Genomic DNA, 21,258 nt, shown 5'->3' on the forward strand with positions numbered 1-21,258 from the left:
CGTAGGTGAATTTCAAATTGTGCCATCAAAGATGGGCAAAGAGTGCATAGTTTACAACGTTGGCAAATTCAGAAAACTTTGCAAACTGCACTAGCAGGATACATTTTCAGCACAAAAATAATTCAGCAAACAATTTTTTTGTAAAAAAACATTTTACAAGCAAATTCTCATGCCAAAAATGGGGGCAGTAGAGATTTTATCAGGAAAAAAACACAGTTACAGTATGTTTTCTCTTAGTATTTGTATTTTTATGAACTTCACCAGTTTTGTGAAACTCACCAACATGGCAAAGTTTTAAAACTTCATAAAGTGAAGGATGAAAAACCTTTACACCATTACACATCACTACCTGTAAGTAAAGTTGTTCAGCTAAGGATGTGTTATGCTGAAGAAACAAGAACACAAGAGGCAAATAAGAACCAATACAGATTATCATTGTTTGCAGGATTACCTTTTCAATGTTAGATCCAGATTTAAATGTCTCTCTTGTTATGTTCTGATGTACTTCTGGACTCTGTTTTTGTCTGTCTTCATTTTCTAACTTCAACGGCAAGATAGTGGAATCAGCAGAATTTACCATTGTCAGAGGAGGTTTGACTCGTCCCTTTCGAGGGGTTGCTTAAATAAAGTTTAAGTCAGAATGAGTTACTTTTACAGTACTCTAAATCAACATACCTCACGTTCCCAAGACGGTACTGAATGCTCAAAGATATGAGAAAGCAATTGATCAGCAAAATTAGTTAGTTACTTACTTTCAATAACGCACTTTCAGGCGAATACAGTTCAAGATTGCAGATTCATCACCTTTTGTTGCCTCATCCCAGGCACTAGACTAGATACAGAAACTCTAACAGTAGTTCCTGCATGCCAGCAGGTGGTACCCTTGGCCTCTCTCTTGCCTCTGTTCCATCTCATGACCTGACAACAGATCACATTCAGGAGGCATCTCTGTGGCTATGTCATTTTATTAATTTGTCTTTTCTGCACTCTGAAATGCAATTCATGACTGACAGATTGAGAACAATGAGGGTGTGCAAAATCTAACTTAGAATCTTATTAACTCCTAAAAGCCCACTCAACAGAAAGGTAAGGAGGTTTTCAGTGAGAAATATGTGGTAAAATAGGGTAGCCACCAATTATGACTGACAGATTAAGAACAATGGCATTGTGTAAAATCTAACTTTGGATTGTATTAACTCTAGAAGCCCACTCATTACAAAAGGGAGGAGGGCTACAGTGAGGAATCTGTGGTTAGTTAGGGTATATACCAGAAGGGTTCTTAACAAACGTAAGTAGCTTATACTTCTGATAGATACTTCTATCTGCAGATTCCTCACCTAGTTGGATAGAGTATCCACCAGAAAGGATGCTACTGAAGATAAGTAATTTATTTTTCTAATCAATACTTCTTACTGCAGATTCCTTAACAGGTGAATCAATACTGAAGTAATGCCCCTTCCAAGGAGATGCTTCTGAGAAGTGGACTTTGCAATAAGAAGTTAAGCACATAGTTGTAGGTGGTAGTGGTTCAGGTGCAATACTAACATGAAGGACAGCAGATTCTCCGGAAGAGGAAATCAAAGATGCAGGCAGATGCTGAGTGTCAACAGTTCTGAGTAACAGACCCTCCAGGTCCATTCTGAGGCCACGTGAATCAGCTAAGCTTAGTACCACCTGACTTTCTTTAACACCTGCAGGATTAGAGTCAGAGACGGAAATGAACAGAGGAGAAGGTGAATCCCATCGAAGGCGAAAAGCATCCCCTAAAGACCATTGAGGAGGAAACTCTAGAGGCAGAAACTGGAACATTAATTATTTTCAGAAGAGGCAAAAGGCTCTATTGAAGGCCAAACTCTGGATTGTGCTATTGTCGGTGAGATTTCCCCCACCCCTTCCACTATGAGATTTCCCCCACCCCTTCCAGTATTTTACTGTCTCTTTGCTTCACTCTATCTCTTTCTTATTTCCTTATTTCATCTTACTTTATGGTTTAGACTTATGTACACTCTGATATGTTATCTATTTAGCAGTCTGTGGGGTTTATTCTTCACCTCTCCCAGTTGCAACTATTCAATTATTAGTTCCATCATTGCCATCTCTACTTCTGCTACTGAACTTTACGCATGTTGTTATCCACTGTCCTGTATATTAGCCAATCTTTTACAATGGAGTGTGCACACCTGCTCTAATTTGGATCAGTACTTTTTGTTACTCTTTATATGCATCTTATGAAAATAAAAGCTGTTGGAACACAAAAAAAAGGATCTATCGAAGGCATGTCCCACTGGGGAAAGGCACCCCAGGCCACTTCCAGATGCAGACACCACTCATGATCTGCAAGGAGACATCAGCTGAGCTTTTCCACACTCAATTAAGGTGTTTGTTAAGCACGACTACTCACCCGTAAGGGTCTCAAGGCGCCAGGGGTGGGGAGGTGGGCTTTGTCGGGGGGGTTTCGCAGGTTCCAGTCCATCAAGGAGGGGGTCTGTCGAAGAGCCAGGTTTTGAGGTTTCTTGTGAAGATGGGGAGCGTTGTTGTCTGTCTGAGGTGAAGCGTAAGGTCGTTCCAGGCTCTGGCCGTGAAGAAGGAGAAGGAGCGGCCTCCCTATCTGGTCTTTCTGGTGCGGGGGACTGCGGCGTCGGGCTGATCGTAGGGTCCTTTAGGGTGTGTGGAATTTGAGTTGGTTGTTCAGATATGCTGGTCCGGTGTCGTGGAGGGCCTTGTGAGCGTGGGTGAGCATCTTGAAGGTAACTCTAGCTTTGATGGGGAGCCAGTGGACTGTGCGCAGGTGCTGGGAGATGTGGCAGTGTCTTGGCAGGTTGAGGACCAGTCTTGCGGCGGCGTTTTGGATGTTCTGTAGCTTGCGGGTGAGGTTTTTGTTTATTCCGGCATAGAGTGCGTTGCCGTAGTCGAGTCTGCTGGTGACCAGGGCGTGAGTGACGGTCTCAAGGGGGATCCATTTCAAGGTCTTACATAGGAGGCGGAGGGTGTGGAAGTAGGAGGACAGTAGGAGGAAGTAGGAGGACGAGACGGAGTTGATATGGCGGTCCTTTTTGAGCTCTGAGTCGATGATGATTCCCAGGTTGCGTGCGTGGTCCGTGGGGGTGGACGGGCTTCCGAGGGCGGGGGGCCACCAGGTGTTGTTCCAAGCGTCGGGGTTTGGGCCCTTGATGAGTACTTCAGTTTTGTTGGTGTTTAGTTGTAGGCAGCTGTTTTTCATTCATTCATTTGGCGACGGCTTCCATGCCTTCTCAAAAGTTGTGTCTGGCGGTGTTGGGTTTGTTGGATAGGCTGACTTGGGTGTCGTCTGCGTATGACACAGTGTTGAGTCCGTAGGTTCTAATCTTGAGTGGCCCTTCATGGTGACTCACTGTCAGGGAGCTGCCATAGCCTCATCGCCTCCAGACAAAAGGCAAATCCCACTCCGTCTTGCTTGTTGCAAAACCACATGGTGGTCACTTTGTCTGTCAAGAAATTGGTCGACTGGCCGTTGATGGAAGGAAGAAAAGCCCTGAGGGTCAGGTTGATAGCGTGCAGCTCCAAAAGACTGATGGGATGGTACTGCTCCATGGGAGACCGGAGTCCTCTGATTTCTACCTAATCCAGGTCACTGCACCAACCTAAAGTGGAATCAACCATCACAACCAATTCTTTCGGAGGGAGAATGGAGTCACATGTCATATTGACATTCAATCACAAGATCCAAGGCTACCTCATCAAAGATCTGAATAATGTTCTTTGGGCATCCACAATGCTGAGCCCATTTCAGTTGAAGATCCACTGAAGTGCCCACATGTGCCAGTAGACATGGGGCCCGATTCACAGAACTAACTTAAGGCAAAATCCTAAACTTACTACCATTTTGGTATTCACAGAAGGCACTTACTCATTTTGGTATTCACAGAAGGCACTTACTTATTTCGGTATTCACAGAAGTTAGGAGTCCTAACTTTAGGACTCCTAAATGCCTTCTGTGAATACCGAAAGTCTTAAAATTAGGATTTTTCTCAGTTTAGTAGTAGTATAGTTAGGACTCCTAACTTTAGGACTCCTAAATGCCTTCTGTGAATACCGAAAGTCTTAAAATTAGGATTTTTCTCATTTTAGTAGTCCTAAATTTCGGACGTCCTCTGGAAAAGCTGTTAAACTATTGCTTACCTTCACCCAGAGGACATGGGAGTAGTCCCCCAGTAAACAAACCATATTCAAGGATGTGAGTACTAGTCCAACTGATGGGATAAACCTTTTGTCCACAGTGTCTATTTTCTTTGATTCCTTATCCAGTGGAGCAGTGTGGAAAACATTTGGATTGAAAATGCTTGGAGAGGCCTGAACTATAAGACTCTTTGGAATAGAATGCTGAATCAGGAAAACTAGATTGCCATGGGCAGGTCTGTGCCATCTAGCATCAGGTGACATACTGGTGGGATCGAGTGAGGTTGGAACCAGGCTGCCATAAGGGTCTCAGTCAAGAATATATTGAGCTGCAAACAAGGGCTCCAAACAGGAGGGCCCAGCCTGCAGGATTTCTGTGAAAGCATTGGCATTAGTATCCAGCAAGTTTTGTGCCTCTACAGCGCTGCATAATACCACATTAAAAGATAGCCTTTTTTGAATGGGTCACTTAGTGCAAATGTAGTTTAGTCACAGCTGACGTGTCTAAGCTACTTTCATTTTGTAGGTCCAGATATAAGCCAGACTGTGTGTGATGAGCGTATATTAAATGGTCTGCCTTCTCATTATCGTCTTCATGGTGGCGAATATTCTCAAGACCCTGGGGAGCATCGGAGTCAGAGCCAAAGACGGCCTCCATCATCCTGAGATACTGCCTCGGAGGCAAGAAGACAGTTTTAGAGTCTTCCTCCTACTGAGATTGAGCTGTTTTTAATGGTGCATCACGATATGGTCTACCTTCTCATCACATTCTTTATGGTGGCAAATATTCACAAGACCCAGGAGAGCACTGAAGTCAGCACCAAATACGGCCTCCATCGTCTTAGGATACTGCCTCGGAGCCAAGGAGACAGTAGGAGAGTCTTCCTCATCATGAGGGTGAGCTTTGTTTATGCTGCAGCACTACATGAGGGGTCCCCTAGCTGTAGTCAAAGTGGACTCCTGGACTGACACCTTTAGAGCCATGGGTGCAGCTGATAGGGGAATGACTGCGGGCCCAACAAAAAGGTAGGTGAGGCGCAGCCCAGAAGAGAAGCAAGCTGATGCAGTACATAGTCCTTTTAGGACTACTAGGGAAAGGTGCCTGAGTGAAGACCCAGACAGGTTCATGGTGCCACAAAGTGCAGAACCATCTTGAAGAGCTTCAACAAGGCCTTCATATGGCAACAATTCGCTGCAGAGTCAACAACGGCCCAAGAAAGTTGGGAGCTTTAGCTCCAGGACGGGAATTGGATTCAAGGCAGATGTCAAAGTTAAAGTTGGGCCTTTAGAGCACCTGGAACAGGAATGTCGAGGGGATGAAGAGGCCCACGTGGACTTTTTGTGTTTTTGCATCAACTGCATCTCTGACTTACCCAAAGATGATGATCAGAGACAGAATTGGTCATGTACCTTCTAGGGGTTCCAACGTTATTTCTTAAGGTCAGCAACATGAGTATTTGTTGGAGGACCTAGTGCAAAGGCACCAACAACAGATGTTGTGTGGATGCATGGCAGACATATGCCTATGACAGGCGCGGCAGGACTTAAACAATGTCATTTTGTGGGCGAAATGTCTGCACATTGTCAAAAAGTTTAGATCAGTAAACTAGCAGGAGTTTAAAATTAGCATCTAAGCTTTTTATCTGTGTCGAAGGGTGCGGAAAAAGAGGAACTGAGGGATGCACATAAATATGTGGCTCCATTTTGTCATGTGTGGAGGTGGAACGGATTTGTAACACAGGGCGATGGCGCAACTTGTGGGTGCGCTGGAGCTATTGAAATAGATTCCGGTCTGGCGTGTGAGGAATCTTCAGTTAGAAGTATCCATCACAACACATTCAATATTTAATATGAACATGGGGACCAAGGGCCATATGTACAAATGCATTTTTGTGGTCGGAAACGGCCTGATTCGCAATAATGCTTTTACAAATGTACAGAGCACAAATTGCAATTCTGTACCCGGTTACTGAATCTCGATTTGTGTTTAGCGATTCAGTATTTGGAAGGGGCCTGTTTAGGGCGTCCCTTCCAAATCCTAAATCGTAATGGTATGTATGTATGAATGCAACCAAATAACGGTCACAAAACATAAATTTTTTACCAACTTCTCAAAGGTGGTGGTAATCATTTGCAAATGGGAATGTGTTCCCACAAGACCCCTTCCCCTTCGTGAAAGCGGAACAAACATTGTTAAGAGCAAGCCTACTCTTAAAAAATAAAACTTCAAAGTTTCAATTTTTCTTTTTAAACACATCCCGATTTCCTTTCCAGGAAAACAGGCTGCATTTTAAAAAACAGTCTGCTTTATTAAAAAGCAATCACAGATATGGTGGTCTGCTGATCCCAGCAAGCCACCATCCCTGTGATGTACTTGATTCCTAATGGCAGTTGGTCAATTTATAAATTAGTGGGCTATGAAACGAAAAGTCATAAAGAACAAGTTACTTACCTTCGGTAACGATGTATCTGTAAGAAACATTAGTTAGTTAGATTCCTCACCTTAGAATATCCCCAGGCGTCAGGCTGGATCCGTAAAGATTTTTGTAGCAATAACCCTTGCGCGTCGCTAGGAGTCGTCTGCGGCTCCCCATCCGTCGTCGTGCGCCGGAATGACGTCGTCGGAGTACTTAGACGCCGCCCTCGCACGCTGGCGTCAGTTCTTATACATAGCTTTCCGCGCCAGGGACGCTGAGCCATGCAAGAGACCGACACTGGTGCCAAAAGATCTAGGGCCCTGAAAGGGAGGCTGGTTGGGTCGGTGAGGAATCTAACTAACTAATGTTTCTTACAGATACATTGTTACCGAAGGTAAGTTACTTGTTCATCTGAAAGAAACACGTTAGTTAGATTCCTCACCTTAGAATAGATACCCCAGCAATACCAACCCCGGAGGTGGGCCTGCGAACCAAGATCACACCAGAAAGTCCTGGAGAACAGAACGGCCAAAGTGGCCATCTCTCCGGACTTGGCTGTCCAGGCAATAGTGCTTGGCGAACGTGTGCAGTGAAGCCCACGTCGCCGCCTGACAGATGTCCTGCAAAGGGACTCCCCGTCCCAGGGCAATTGTCGCCGCTGTGGCCCGGGTGGAATGGGCTCTCAGCCCAACAGGAGGGACCTTTTTCGCCTAGGAATAGCAGAGTTTAATACACAACACGACCCATCGCAAGATGGTCCGCTTGTGCACAGCTTTACCCTTCTTCGCACCTACATATCCAACAAAAAGTTGGTCGTCCACCCGGAACTGTTTTGTGCGGTCCAAATAAAATGACAGCGCACGTTTTGGGTCCAGACGGTGGAGCCTCTCTTCATCTTTTGAAGGATGCGGAGGCGGAAAGAAGGTGGGCAGCGTGACAGATTGCCCGATGTGAAAGGGAGTCACGACTTTAGGAAGAAAAGAAGGACGTGTCCGGAGGACAACCTTATCCGGAAGAACCGAAAGGAAGGGAGGCTTAGCGGACAGAGCCTGGAGCTCACTCACCCGCCTAGCGGAGGTGATAGCCACCAGGAAGGCAGTTTTCAGAGTCAGTAGACGAATGGGACAGTTGTGAAGGGGCTCAAAGGGAGCGCACATCAGAAAAGTGAGAACAAGGTTCAAGTCCCACTGAGGCATTACGAATGGAACAGGAGGGAACATATGAGTAATTCCCTTGAGAAAACGTGAGACAACAGGGGACTTGAAAAGAGAAGGCTGATCAGGAAGCCTTAAGAAAGCAGAGATTGCAGCAAGATAACCCTTCAAGGTGCCCACAGCAGAGCCCTGCTGGGCTAAAGAAAGAAGAAACAGGAGAACCTCATAAAGAGGGGCAGAAAGGGGATCCACAGCCTTTGCTGTGCACCATGCCACAAATTTGTTCCACCGGCAGGCGTATACCGTCTTTGTGGAGGGACGCCTGGCTGCCAGAATGACATCACAGACTTCAGGAGGCAAGTCAAATGGCATCAACTGTTGCCGCTCAATCTCCACGCATGGAGGTGGAGGCTGGACAGGTTCGGGTGGAGGACCGTCCCCTGCTGCTGCGACAGAAGGTCCTCCTGTAGAGGCAGTCGTATCGGGGGATCGATGGACATACTGAGTAGCTCGGGATACCAGTACCTTCGTGCCCAATCCGGAGCCACCAAGATGACTTGGGCCCGGTCGCGCCTGATCTTCTTCAGCACTCTGGGCAGAAGTGGTATAGGAGGAAAGGCGTACAACAGACCGCAACTCCACTCGCGACGAAAAGCGTCTCCGAGCGAGTGCCGCCTTGGAAATTCCAACGCGCAGAACTGCTGACATTGCGCATTCTCTACGGTGGCGAATAGATCTAACCAAGGCTCTCCCCACTGCAGAAACAGACCTTGCGCCACGTCCGAGTTCAGACGCCATTCGTGATCCATCATGCACCGGCGGCAGAGTTTGTCTGCTCTGGCGTTCCGAGAGCCCGCCAGATGTTGAACCACCAGGGTGATGCCCTGATGTTCCAGCCATGTCCAGAGGCGCAGAGCCTCCTGACAAAGGGTCCACGACCCCACCCCGCCCTGTTTGTTGCAATACCACATGGCGGTGGTGTTGTCCGTTAACACCTGCACGACACTTCCCCGGACAGAGGGAAGGAAGGCTTTTAGTGCAAGTCGGATCGCCCTCAGCTCCAATGGGTTGATATGGAGCTGAGTCTCCGCCGGAGACCAGAGTCCTCTGATCTCTGCCTCTCCCATATGGCCCCCCATCCCAGCAGGGACGCATCCGTCACTACGACATGCTCCGGTTGGGGTAGGGAGAGGGATCTGCCGCTGACCCAATCGCGATTTGTGAGCCACCACTGCAGCTGGTTCGCAGTGCCCTCCGAGATCAAGACATGGTCGGACAGGTTGCCTCGAGGCTGGGCCCACTGAAACTTCAGGTCCCACTGCAGAGCCCGCATCCGCCACCTGGCGTGAGGTACCAACAGGATGCAGGAGCCCATCACTCCCAGAAGCCGCAGCACCAACCTGACCGAAACCCAGGACAGAGGCCGGAAATCAGGGCCTGAATGTCCCGGACCCGCTGTTCCGGCGGATAGACCAGGAACTGCGCCGAATCGAGAACCGCCCCAATGAAAAGGAGCTTCTGGGAGGGACTCAGGTGCGACTTCGGCACATTGATGGAGAACCCCAGCGAGTGCAGGAGGTCGGACGCCTTCAACAGCCAGTCGTCGAGATAGGGAAAGACTGGAACCCCTGATCGGCGCAGATGAGCTGCGACCACCGCCATCACTTTCGTGAACACCAGAGGGGCACTGGTGAGGCCGAAGGGGAGCACGGTGAACTGAAAGTGCTCCTGACCCACCGTGAACCGCAGGTAACGCCGGTGGGCCGGCAGGACGGGGATGTGGAAATAAGCATCCTGCAAGTCCAACGCTACCATCCAGTCTCCAGGGTCTAGGGCAGCCAGAACCTGAGCTAAAGTGAGCATCTTGAACCGGTCCTTCCGGAGGAAGGCGTTGACGCTCCTGAGGTCCAAAATCGGGCGTAGGCCCCCTTTGCCCTTCTTGGGAACCAGAAAGTAGTGGGAATAACAACCACGACCTACTTCTGGACCAGGAACGCGCTCGACGGCCTCTTTGGCCAAGAGGGCCGAAACTTCCTCTCGTAGAAGATGCAAATGATCCCCCGACATACGGTGGTTCAGCGGTGGCATGGCTGGAGGGGTCGTCTCGAAGGGGAGGGAGTAGCCCCTTCGGACGATTTGCAGCACCCACCTGTCAGACGTGATGGAGCGCCAGTGGAGCAGGTGATGGCAAACCTTGCCGCCCACTGGCGTTGAATGGGCCTGAAAGCTCGGACTAGGAAGGCTTTGAGGCGGATGCTGCCGGGGTGGATGTGGACTGACCGGCACGTTGACCTCCAGTACCGCCTTGGCGGAATCCACGTCCGTGACCGCGTGCAGGTTGGTTCTGCGGCCGGTGGCTGGGCGGACGTGAGGAGGCGCCCCTTCCTTGGCCACGAAAGGGACGAAAGGCAGAAGTTTGCGGCCGCGGGGCCGAAAGACCCAAGGACTTGGCCGTGGCCCGGGAGTCCTTGAACCGAGCCAGCGCACTGTCCGCCTTCTCACCAAAAAGGCGAGTGCCATCAAAGGGCATGTCCATGAGGGAACTCTGGACATCCCCCGAAAATGACGTGGACCTCAGCCAGGCGTGACGCCGAAGCGCCACCGTGGTGGAAATCGCCCGACCCAGCGAGTCCGTGGTGTCAAGTCCACACCGTATGGCATGCCGTGCTGCATCTCGACCGTCAGCTAGTGCTTCAGTGAGTCGTGTCCGGGCCTCCACCGGACACAAGGGCAGCACGTCCTCCACCGTATCCCACAGAGAGTGGGAATAACGGTCCAAAAGGCAAGCGGTATTTAAAGACCGCAGCCCCAAACTCAGGGACGAGAACAGTTTCTTGCCAAACTGTTCCAACCTCTTGGATCCCCGATCCGGAGGAGCGGACGGGAAGGAGGATTGGGAGGCCTGGATAACCAGACTCTCGGGGGTGGGGTGTTGGGAGAGGAAACTGGGGTCGCCCTGAGCAGGGCGGTGGCGCCGGGCAACGTTCTGGTCCACAGGAGGGGCTGTGGAGGGCTTGGACCAAGTGCCCTGCAGAACGTCAATGACGGCCTCATTAAACTGCAGCAGAGGCTCAGTGGAGCTTGCTGTCGGTTGAAGGACCTCTGTGAGGACGTTAGTCCTCTTGGCCACAGCAGGCAACTCCAGCCCTAGGGCTTCGGCCGCCTTGCGCAGCACCACTGAAAAGGCTGCACCCTCCTCCGAGGCCACAGTCGGAGGAGAGATGAAACCAGCGTCCGGGGAGGTATCCAGACCGCTGGCATCCCCCAATTCCTCTGCCCAGTCCTGAGAAAGTTGGGCCTGAGCGGCCATAGGGTCTTCAGACCCCTCCCAGTCGCCCTCGTCATCCGATTCCCGATAAACAGGAGGAATGATCGGAGCCGGGCAGTAGATGAAGCGTTCACCAATCGGCGCCGGTAGCGGCGCAGCGCCGGCTTCGGGCCCGGACCGGGGCTAAACTGGGGAACGATGTCGTCCGGGGACGGCGTCGGGGGTGGAACCGGTGTCGGCGCCAGCGGAGGAGGCGTCGTGAGGTCGACCGGCGCCGACCGAGATCCAGGCCTGGATCCCTCGGGGACCTGCGGCGTCGGGGCCGGAGCCGCCGGCACGCGAGGTCGCTCAGTCGAACCTGCGGGGCCCGAAGGCACGCCTACAGGCGTCAACAACGGAGCCAGGCCCCTCATGGCCGAGAGGAAGGCACTGACCTCCGCCGGAGTCGCGTCAGTCCCAGGGACCGGCGGGTATGGGGACGGATGCGGCTCCTGTGGCTCCGACGGAGCCGTGGGGGTGGGACCACCCTGACCCTCAGCCGAGTCGCGCGACCGGCGAGGGGAGTCCGAAGAGCGACGTCGTCTCTTGGACTTCTTGGAGTGCTTCGACTTACCCGAAGATCCCGACGAGCGATGACAATGGCTGCGGCTCCGCGATCGGTCCTTGGACCTCCTCCTGGACCGAGAGCGGCGCGGAGCCGAGTGCCGAAGCACGAGAAGCTTACGGGACCGCTCCCGCCTAACTTTCGACGTCAAGGCCTGGCAATCGAGGCACGACTCCGCGTCATGGTCGGCCCCCAGGCAATAAAGGCACCGGCAATGGTGATCCGTCACCGACATCAGGCTATGACAGGCGTCACAGGCTTTGAAACCAGGCATCCTACCGGCACCAGAGTCGAGTCGATAGACCAAAAAAAGTCAAAAAATTTAGTCAAAAAATGACTAGGGGTAAGCTCTTCCCGGATCGGCGCTTACTGGCGCGGAAAAAAGAAGAACTGACGTCAGCGCGCGAGGGCGGCGTCTAAGTACTCCGACGACGTCATTCCGGCGCACGACGACGGACGCGGAGCCGCAGACGACGCCTAGCGACGCGCAAGGGGTATTGCTACAAAAATCTTTCCGGAACCAGCCTGACGCCTGGGGATATTCTAAGGTGAGGAATCTAACTAACGTGTTTCTTTCAGATACGGTAGTTAGGAAACAAACACTCACACACAATCTCACATAAACACACACCGGTGAACGTTTGCAGAAAGGTACATACACAACATTAGCATATACTCACTCATACACACAACGTGGAAACTTACCTGGTGTAGGCTTCAGCACACAATTTCTTCTGCATGTCAATTCCCGAACACTCAGACTGACCAAACAAGGCGCCAGAGCGAGGCACACACCCTTATACCTAATCAGAAGCTCAGATAGGATGGAAGGCTGTCCTTTTTCCTTTATCATGGCTTCTGATGGGGCATAAAGGTTCATGACTGACAGACCCTAATGAACAAGTTACTTACCTTCGGTAACGATGTATCTGTAAGAAACATTAGTTAGTTAGATTCCTCACCTTAGAATATCCCCAGTCGTCAGACTGGATCCGGAAGATTTTTCGTCAGCAATACCCCTTGCGCGTCGCTAGGCGTCGTCTGCGGCTCCGCGTCCGTCGTCGGCGTCGTGCGCCGGGATGACGTCGTCGGAGTACTTAGACGCCGCCCTCGCGCGCTGACGTCAGTTCTTGTACATAGCCTTCCGCGCCAGGAACGCAGAGCCATGCAAAGACCGACACTGGTGGCAAAAATAAAATCTAGGGGCCTGAAAGGACAACCTTAACCCTAGATGTCAGTTCGCAGAACGGGGAGGATGGGAGGGTCGGTGAGGAATCTAACTAACTAATGTTTCTTACAGATACATCGTTACCGAAGGTAAGTAACTTGTTCATCTGAAAGAAACACGTTAGTTAGATTCCTCACCTTAGAATAGATACCCAAGCAATACCATCCCCGGTGGTGGGTCTGCGAACCAAGATCACACCAGAAAGTCCTGGAGGACAGAACGGCCAAAGAAGCCATCCCTCCGGACTTGGCTGTCAAGGCAATAATGCCTGGCAAACGTGTGTAGCGAAGCCCACGTCGCCGCCTGACAGATGTCCTGCAAAGGGACTCCCCGTCCCAAGGCAGTAGTAGCCGCCGTGGCCCGAGTAGAATGGGCGCGCAGCCCAACAGGAGGGTCCTTTTTAGCCAAGGAATAGCAAATTTTTATACACAAAACGACCCACCGAGAGATGGTCCGTTTGTGCACAGCTTTCCCCTTCTTAGCGCCCACGTACCCAACAAAAGGCTGGTCGTCCACCCGGAACTGTTTTGTGCGGTCCAGATAAAAGGAGAGCGCACGTTTTGGGTCCAGACGGTGGAGCCTCTCTTCCTCTTTGGAAGGATGCGGAGGCGGAAAGAAGGTGGGCAAGGTGACAGACTGCCCAAGGTGAAATGGAGTCACCACTTTAGGAAGAAAGGAGGGACGAGGCCGAAGGACAACCTTGTCCGGATGAACAGAGAGAAAAGGAGGCTTTGAAGATAAAGCCTGGAGCTCACTCACCCGTCTAGCCGAGGTGATGGCTACCAGAAAAGCAGTCTTAAGAGTCAGAAGACGAAGAGGACAACTGTGAAGAGGCTCGAAGGGAGCGCACATCAGGAATGTCAATACCAGATTCAAGTCCCACTGAGGCATTACAAAGGGGACAGGAGGGAACGTGTGTGTAATGCCTTTGAGAAAGCGTGTAACCACAGGGGACTTGAAAAGAGAAGGCTGATCAGGAAGCCGCAAGAAGGCGGAGATGGCAGCAAGATAACCTTTCAGGGTGCCCAGGGCAGAGCCCTGCCGGGCCAGAGAAAGAAGGAAGAGGAGAACCTCAGAAAGAGGGGCGGAAAGGGGATCCACAGCCTTTGCTGTGCACCATGCCACAAATTTGTTCCACCGGCAGGCGTATACCGACTTTGTGGAGGGACGCCTGGCTGCCAGAATGATATCACAGACTTCAGGAGGCAAGTCAAATGGCATCAACTGCCGCCGCTCAATCTCCACGCATGGAGGTGGAGGCTGGACAGGTTCGGGTGGAGGACCGTCCCCTGCTGCTGCGACAGAAGATCCTCCCGAAGGGGCAGACGTATCGGGGGATCGTTCAACAGACTGAGTAGCTCGGGATACCAGTATCTTCGTGCCCAATCCGGAGCCACCAAGATGACTTGGGCCCGGTCGTGCCTGATCTTCTTCAGCACTCTGGGCAGAAGTGGTATAGGCGGAAAGGCGTACAACAGACCGCAACTCCACTCGTGACGAAAAGCGTCGCCGAGCGAGTGCCGCCTTGGAAATTCCAACGCGCAGAACTGCTGACATTGCGCGTTCTCTTCGGTGGCGAATAGATCTAACCAAGGCTCTCCCCACAGCTGAAAGAGACCTTGCGCCACTTCGGAGTTCAGACGCCATTCGTGATCCATCATGCACCGGCGGCTGAGTTCGTCTGCTCTGGCGTTCAGAGAGCCCGCCAGATGTTGAACCACTAGGGTGACGCCCTGGTGTTCCAGCCACGTCCAGAGGCGCAGAGCCTCCTGACAAAGGGTCCACGACCCCACCCCGCCCTGTTTGTTGCAATACCACATGGCGGTGGTGTTGTCCGTGAACACCTGCACGACACTTCCCCTGACAGAGGGAAGGAAGGCTTTCAGTGCAAGCCGGATCGCTCTCAACTCCAACAGGTTGATGTGGAGACAAGACTCCGCCGGAGACCAGAGGCCTCTGATCTCCGCCTCTCCCATATGGCCACCCCAACCCAGGAGGGACGCATCCGTCACTACGACATGCTCCGGTTGGGGAAGGGAGAGGCTCTTGCCCTTGACCCACTCGCGGTCCGTGAGCCACCACTGCAACTGCTGTGCAGTGCCCTCCGAGATCAAGACATGGTCGGACAGGTTGCCGTGATGCTGGGCCCACTGAAACTTCAGGTCCCACTGCAGAGCCCGCATGCGCCGCCTGGCGTGATGCACTAGTAGGATGCAGGAGGCCATCAGCCCCAGAAGCCGCAACACTAGCCTGACCGAAACCCGGGATAGAGGCCGAAAGATGGGAATCAGGGCCTGTATATCCCGAACCCGCTGTTCCGGTGGATGGACCCGGAACTGCGCCGAATCGAGAACCGCTCCGATGAAGAGGAGCTTCTGAGAGGGACTCAGGTGTGACTTCGGCACGTTGATGGAAAACCCCAGCAAATGCAGGAGATCCGCCGTAGTCTGGAGGTGGGAGACGACTGCCTGGGGCGAGCCCGCCTTCAACAACCAGTCGTCGAGATAGGGGAAGACTGAAACCCCTGATCTGCGCAGATGAGCTGCGACCACCGCCAACACTTTCGTGAACACCCGAGGGGCACTGGTGAGGCCGAAGGGGAGCACGGTAAACTGAAAGTGCTCTTGGCCCACCGTGAACCGCAGGTAACGCCGGTGGGCCGGCAGGACGGGGATATGAAAATATGCGTCCTGCAAGTCCAACGCTACCATCCAGTCTCCAGGGTCTAGGGCAGCTAAAACCTGAGCCAACGTTAGCATCTTGAACCTGTCCTTTCGGAGGAAGGCATTGACGTTCCGGAGGTCCAAGATAGGGCGTAGGCCCCCCTTGCCCTTCTTGGGAACCAGAAAGTAGTGGGAATAACAACCACGACCTACTTCTGGACTCGGAACGCGCTCGACGGCCCCCTTGGCCAAGAGAGCCGAAACTTCCTCGCGGAGAAGATTCAAATGATCCCCCGAGATATGGTGGTGCTGCGGTGGCATGGCTGGAGGGGTCGTCTCGAAGGGGAGGGAGTAGCCCCTTCGGACGATTTGCAGCACCCACCTATCCGATGTTATGGACCGCCAGTGGAGCAGGTGATGGCGAACTCTGCCGCCCACTGGCGTGGTATGGGCCTGAAAGCTCGGACTAGGAGGGCTTTGAGGCGGATGCTGCCGGGGTGGAAGTGGGCTGACCACGTCGGCCTCCATTTCCGCCACGGCGGAAGCCACGTCCGCGACCGCGCGCAGGTTGGTTCTGCGGCTGGTGGCTTTGCGGACGTGAGGAGGCGCCCCTTCCTTGGCCACGAAAGGGGCGAAAAGCGGAGGTGTGCGCCCGCGGAGCCGAGAGGCCCAAGGACTTGGCCGTAGCCCGGGAGTCCTTAAAGCGGTTCAGCGCACTGTCCGCCTTCTCACCAAACAGGCGAGTGCCATCAAAGGGCATGTCCATGAGGGTGGTCTGGACATCCCCGGAAAATGACGTGGACCGCATCCAGGCGTGGCGGCGGAGCGCCACCGTGGTTGAAATCGCCCGACCCAGCGAGTCCGTGGTGTCAAGCCCACATCGTATGGCGTGCCGTGCTGCATCCCTCCCATCGGCCAAAGCCTGGGTAAGACGCGTCCGGACCTCCTCCGGACACAGGGGCAGCACGTCCTCCACCGTATCCCACAGGGAATGGGAATAACGGTCCAAGAGACAGGCGGTATTTAAGGACCGCAGGCCCAAACTAAGGGACGAGAACAGTTTCTTGCCAAACTGCTCGAGTCTCTTGGAATCCCGGTCCAGCGGAGCGGTCGGGAAGGAGGATTGGGAGGTAGAGGCCTGGATAACCAGACTCTCGGGGGTGGGGGGTTGGGACAGGAAACTGGGGTCGCCCGGAGCAGGGCGGTGGCGCCTGGCAACGTTCCTATCCACAGGAGGAACTGTGGAGGGCTTGGACCAGGTGCCCTGCAGAACGTCAGTGAGGGCCTCGTTGAACGGCAGCAGAGGCTCAGTGGAGCTTGCTGAGGTTTGAAGCACCTCAGTGAGGATGTTAGTCCTCACAGCCACGGCAGGCAACTCGAGCCCAAGGGCCTCGGCCGCCTTGCGCAGCACCACAGAAAATGCTGCACCCTCCTCCGAAGCCACGGTCGGAGGAGAAGTGAATCCAGTGTCTGGCGAGGTGTCCAGCCCACTGGCCTCCCCCAGTTCATCTGCCCAGTCCTGAGAAAGCTGTGACTGAACAGCCATAGGGTCCTCGAACCCCTCCCAGTCGCCCCCTTCTTCCGATTCCTGATAAACAGGAGGAATGATCGGAACCGGACTGTAGAGATGGTAGGACTCAAGCGGCGTCGGATGCGGCGTCGGTCGACGCCGCTGTGGCGCCGGGTCCGGATGAGGGCTAAACTGGGGTGTCGGCGCCAAAGGCGTCGGCGGCGCCGGAGGTGTAGGCGTGTGCGCCGGCGGCGCCGGTGACGGCGTCGGTGGTTCAGGCGTCGGCGCCGGTGGAGGAGTGACTAGGTCAACCGGCGTCGACTGGGGCCCAGGCATGGGCCCCGCGGGGACCTGCGGCGTCGAGACCGGAGTCGTCGACGGCGCCGGGGCCGGAGCCGCCGGCAGGCAAGATCGCCCAGTCGAGTCCGCGGGGCCCGAAGGCACGCCAGCGGGCGTCGACGGCGGGGCCAGGCTCCTCATGGCCGAGAGGAAGGCACTGATCTCTGCCGGCGCCGCGTCAGTCCCAGGGACCGGAAGGTATGGGGGCGGACGCGGCACCTGCGGCTCCGCCGGAGCCGCGGGGGTGGAACCACCCTGACCCTCGGCCGAGTCGCGCGACCGGCGAGGGGAGTCCGAAGAGCGGTGTCGCCTCTTGGACTTCTTTGAGCGTTTGGACTTACCCGACGACTTGGAGCCGGACGATCGATGGCGTCGGCTAGGGCTCCGCGAGCGATCCTTGGACCTCCTCCTGGACCGGGATCGCGCACGACGCGGAGCCGAGTGGCGAAGCTCGAGAAGCTTGCGGGACCGCTCCCGCCTAGCCTTCGAAGTCAGGGCCTGGCAGTCGTTGCACGACTCCGCGTCGTGGTCGGGGCCTAAGCAGTAGAGGCACCGGCGGTGGTGATCGGTCACCGACATCAGTCGATGGCAATCCTCGCAAGCCTTGAACCCAGGCATCCTACCGGCACCAGATGTCGACAGACAAGGATCAAAAATGATTTAGTCAAAAAAGACTAAAAGGGGTAGCTCTCCCGGATCTGCGCTTACTGGCGCGGAAAAAAGAGGAACTGACGTCAGCGCGCGAGGGCGGCGTCTAAGTACTCCGACGACGTCATCCCGGCGCACGACGCCGACGACGGACGCGGAGCCGCAGACGACGCCTAGCGACGCGCAAGGGGTATTGCTGACGAAAAATCTTCCGGATCCAGTCTGACGCCTGGGGATATTCTAAGGTGAGGAATCTAACTAACGTGTTTCTTTCAGATTCACCATTATCTGAAATGCTGCACTGCCTGACGCTAGTGCAGTATGTCAGATATGTATTGCATCTGAGAAAGAATGGGCTGTAACAGCCCACGCCTGACACATGTGCAATGCAGCCCCGGGAGCCCTTTTCTGGTGCAGGGTGAAATTGCAGCTTTTACATGTAAGCAAATGACCTGTGAGATCTGTTTGTTACATATAAAAGCTGTAATATTTTAAGAAACAAGATGCAGGTGCAGTGTGATTGGGGGGTGCGACCTTTTGACCACTATGGAGAAGCCACCCCTGCATAATGGGTCACAAATTGCGACCTACCTCATTATTATCCACGAGGAATTGCAACCCTATTAGGAATCGCTAAATGAAACTCAATTGGTTTCACAATATTAGGAATTTAGATTTTCGAATTGAGATTCGCAAAGAATCGCACTTAGGAAATCGCAAACCCGAAAATGTATAATATGGCCCCAAATTACAAAAGGGAAATAAAGGGATGCCTGTAAAGCCATTGTCTTATTCGCTCATATCACAAATGCCAACCCTAGTGTAAGGAAGAGACAGGAGGTGTTCTTCTATGGCGCATCCATGCCTGCTCCACTTCATGAAGACCAATGAAGGGGGCGAGTTACGAGAGATATACAAATCCATTGTGCCTCAAACCTATATTCCTCGACCAGTCTTTTGTATTGTGAACAGAAGAATAGGAAATAGCTTTTAGTTTCTACAATTGAACGACAGCGAGGAGAATAACCAGGTGAATTTTGTTGAGGAGGCCAGAACTTGCAACAGTTAGTGGTAAAGTACCTATGAAAATTTCTTGCCGTATTGTGGGTGTACAAAGTTGGGAATTCCTTGCATTAAGGTTCATCTTTGAATTAAAGTTATTGTTCTGTTAATCGGCCTAAAGAAGGAGACATTAAGGTAACTTGTTCCCACAATGCAATAAATGTTATTATTTTGGTCTGAGCTGTATCAATTGCAATTCCTTCAGGCTTACTCCAGGCATTCTGCAATCTGGACAGCTGTAACTAATATTTAATCCATTTGATATCATTACTGCCTTTAATCGACAATACATCTTGAAGAGAGGCTCTGCAGACAGAAAGATTGATAGTACTTCATATGGGCACCAAATACAATGATGGCTTTAAGCATATGCTTGCCTCTATCTTCGTTAGCCCTTGCGCGAAGTGAAGAGGGACATTAGGTGAGCTCGCAGGTACACTAACAATTGTTTTTACAAATCTATTTCTAGTGACAGATAGCAAATGAACATTAGTATTTTCCCAAATTTCACTATGAAAGACATGCCATGAGTTTCTGGACCCTGTACACAAACATAGGTGGCATGATGGTCTGCTACACAATTTTTGGCAAATTGTATAATAGTCGCTGCCCAAAGCAAAGTTATTCACAGATAATTTGTCACACAAGAACTTGAGGGGATAAATCCCTTACCTGCTGAGGATTTTCCACCCCAGTGCTGAGCTCTTTTTTGCTATTTGGCTTTTACCTTACACCTTCATAACTTTTTTCCTCATACTGTATCCATGGCAAATTTGCATTCTTTTTTTCCCAACATCATAGGGGCCCAGGGTTTGTGCATTCCCATGCAGGGGGTTGAGAAATTAGACAAAATATAGCTAAGTCTTTGTGATTTGGGGGAAAAATGGGAAAGAAGTATTCCACAATAAAGTGTCTGTTTTTGTATTAAAAATTACATAAATAGAATGCTTTCTGTGGTGAAATTATCATCTTTCCAGTTCACAAGAACAAGCAGAGCTGAATCAAAAATCTTTTTTTTTTAACATAGCTTTGGTATTTTTCTAGGAGGTAGTCAATTTTTCCTAACTTTCATGCTTTTAACCTACTTCTCAGTTTGTGGCTGAAACAGGTGTGAAATCTAAGGGTGATCCCAGAAAGCTATACATTTCTGGAAAGTAAACAACATTTTGAATTCAGCAAGTGGTCATTTGTGTATATTCCTAAAGGCTTACCAAAAGAAACTAACTGTTGAAGTAAAACAAAATCTTGAAGACCTGAGGAACCCAGAGCCAACAACTGAGCCGCACCTCACATTGGTTTTTCATTGTATAATGAGTATAGAGCAATTCATATGGCAAAATATAAAGAGTGAAAATGGGAATGAAAGAAACCTATGTTTGCTGAAATGTACACCAGATACTGAGTTTAGGAACAGTGATTATTTGTACACCTATGAGTCAATGGGAACATATACTAACTTAATTCAGAGGGCATTGTGCACAATGTCTTTTTTTCTTACCAGCTTAGATTTGGAAGCTACAAATGAAAAGAGATCCAATTGGTAACAACAAATGTTCTACTTTTCTGTATTCCACATCTCTAAATAACAAGCATTTACAATGCAATGGTCTCGGCATTGGTAAAGTTAGAGCTATTGGCATTGCTCATGACATTATTTTTGTTTATGTTTTTGTTTTTAAAACATTTAAAGAAACGGCATTGTTATTTACAATGTCAATAGCTTAATCACTCTCAAATGCGAGACCTTTTGCATTTGCACTCACACAGAGCCACACACACACAGTCACCCACACACAGAGCCACCCACACACACAGAGCCACTCACATAAAGCAACCCACACACAAATAGAGCCACCCATAGAGCCACCTACACACACAGTTACCCACACACAGACAGAGCCACCACGCATAGAGCCACACACACAGAGCCACATACACAGAGCAACACACACACACACAGTGGCTTCCACAAACCTTCCAGCACCTGTGACGAGATTAGCAATAAATCATCATTTAACAGTGTTTAAGGCACGAGAAACGAAGGAGTTAAATGCCAACATCAGAAGGAAATAAAAAGAGAACTTCGCCACTAAAGATAAAGCGTGCAGGAACTGCTGAGGGTGCTGCGTAGGATGGACAGTGGAAATGTACAACACCAGCAGGCACTTGCTGCACGCTTCGATGGGGACTGTAATGCACAGGAAGCTCTA

The 21,258-nt window shown here is 51.6% G+C and overlaps 1 protein-coding gene across 1 annotated transcript in view; it reads right to left on the reverse strand.

Moving 5' to 3' along the window:
• SYCP2 (synaptonemal complex protein 2) overlaps positions 1–21,258 on the reverse strand; it is a 4,998,961-nt gene that overhangs the window by 3,270,592 nt on the left and 1,707,111 nt on the right. The window contains exon 19 of the mRNA XM_085615168.1: positions 452–618. Within this exon, the coding sequence (XP_085471294.1) occupies positions 452–618 (167 nt within the window). The remainder of the gene's footprint in view (positions 1–451; positions 619–21,258) is intronic.

This window comes from Triturus cristatus, chromosome 7 (genome assembly GCF_964204655.1).
Source record: "Triturus cristatus chromosome 7, aTriCri1.1, whole genome shotgun sequence".
Classification (NCBI taxonomy): domain Eukaryota; kingdom Metazoa; phylum Chordata; class Amphibia; order Caudata; family Salamandridae; genus Triturus; species Triturus cristatus.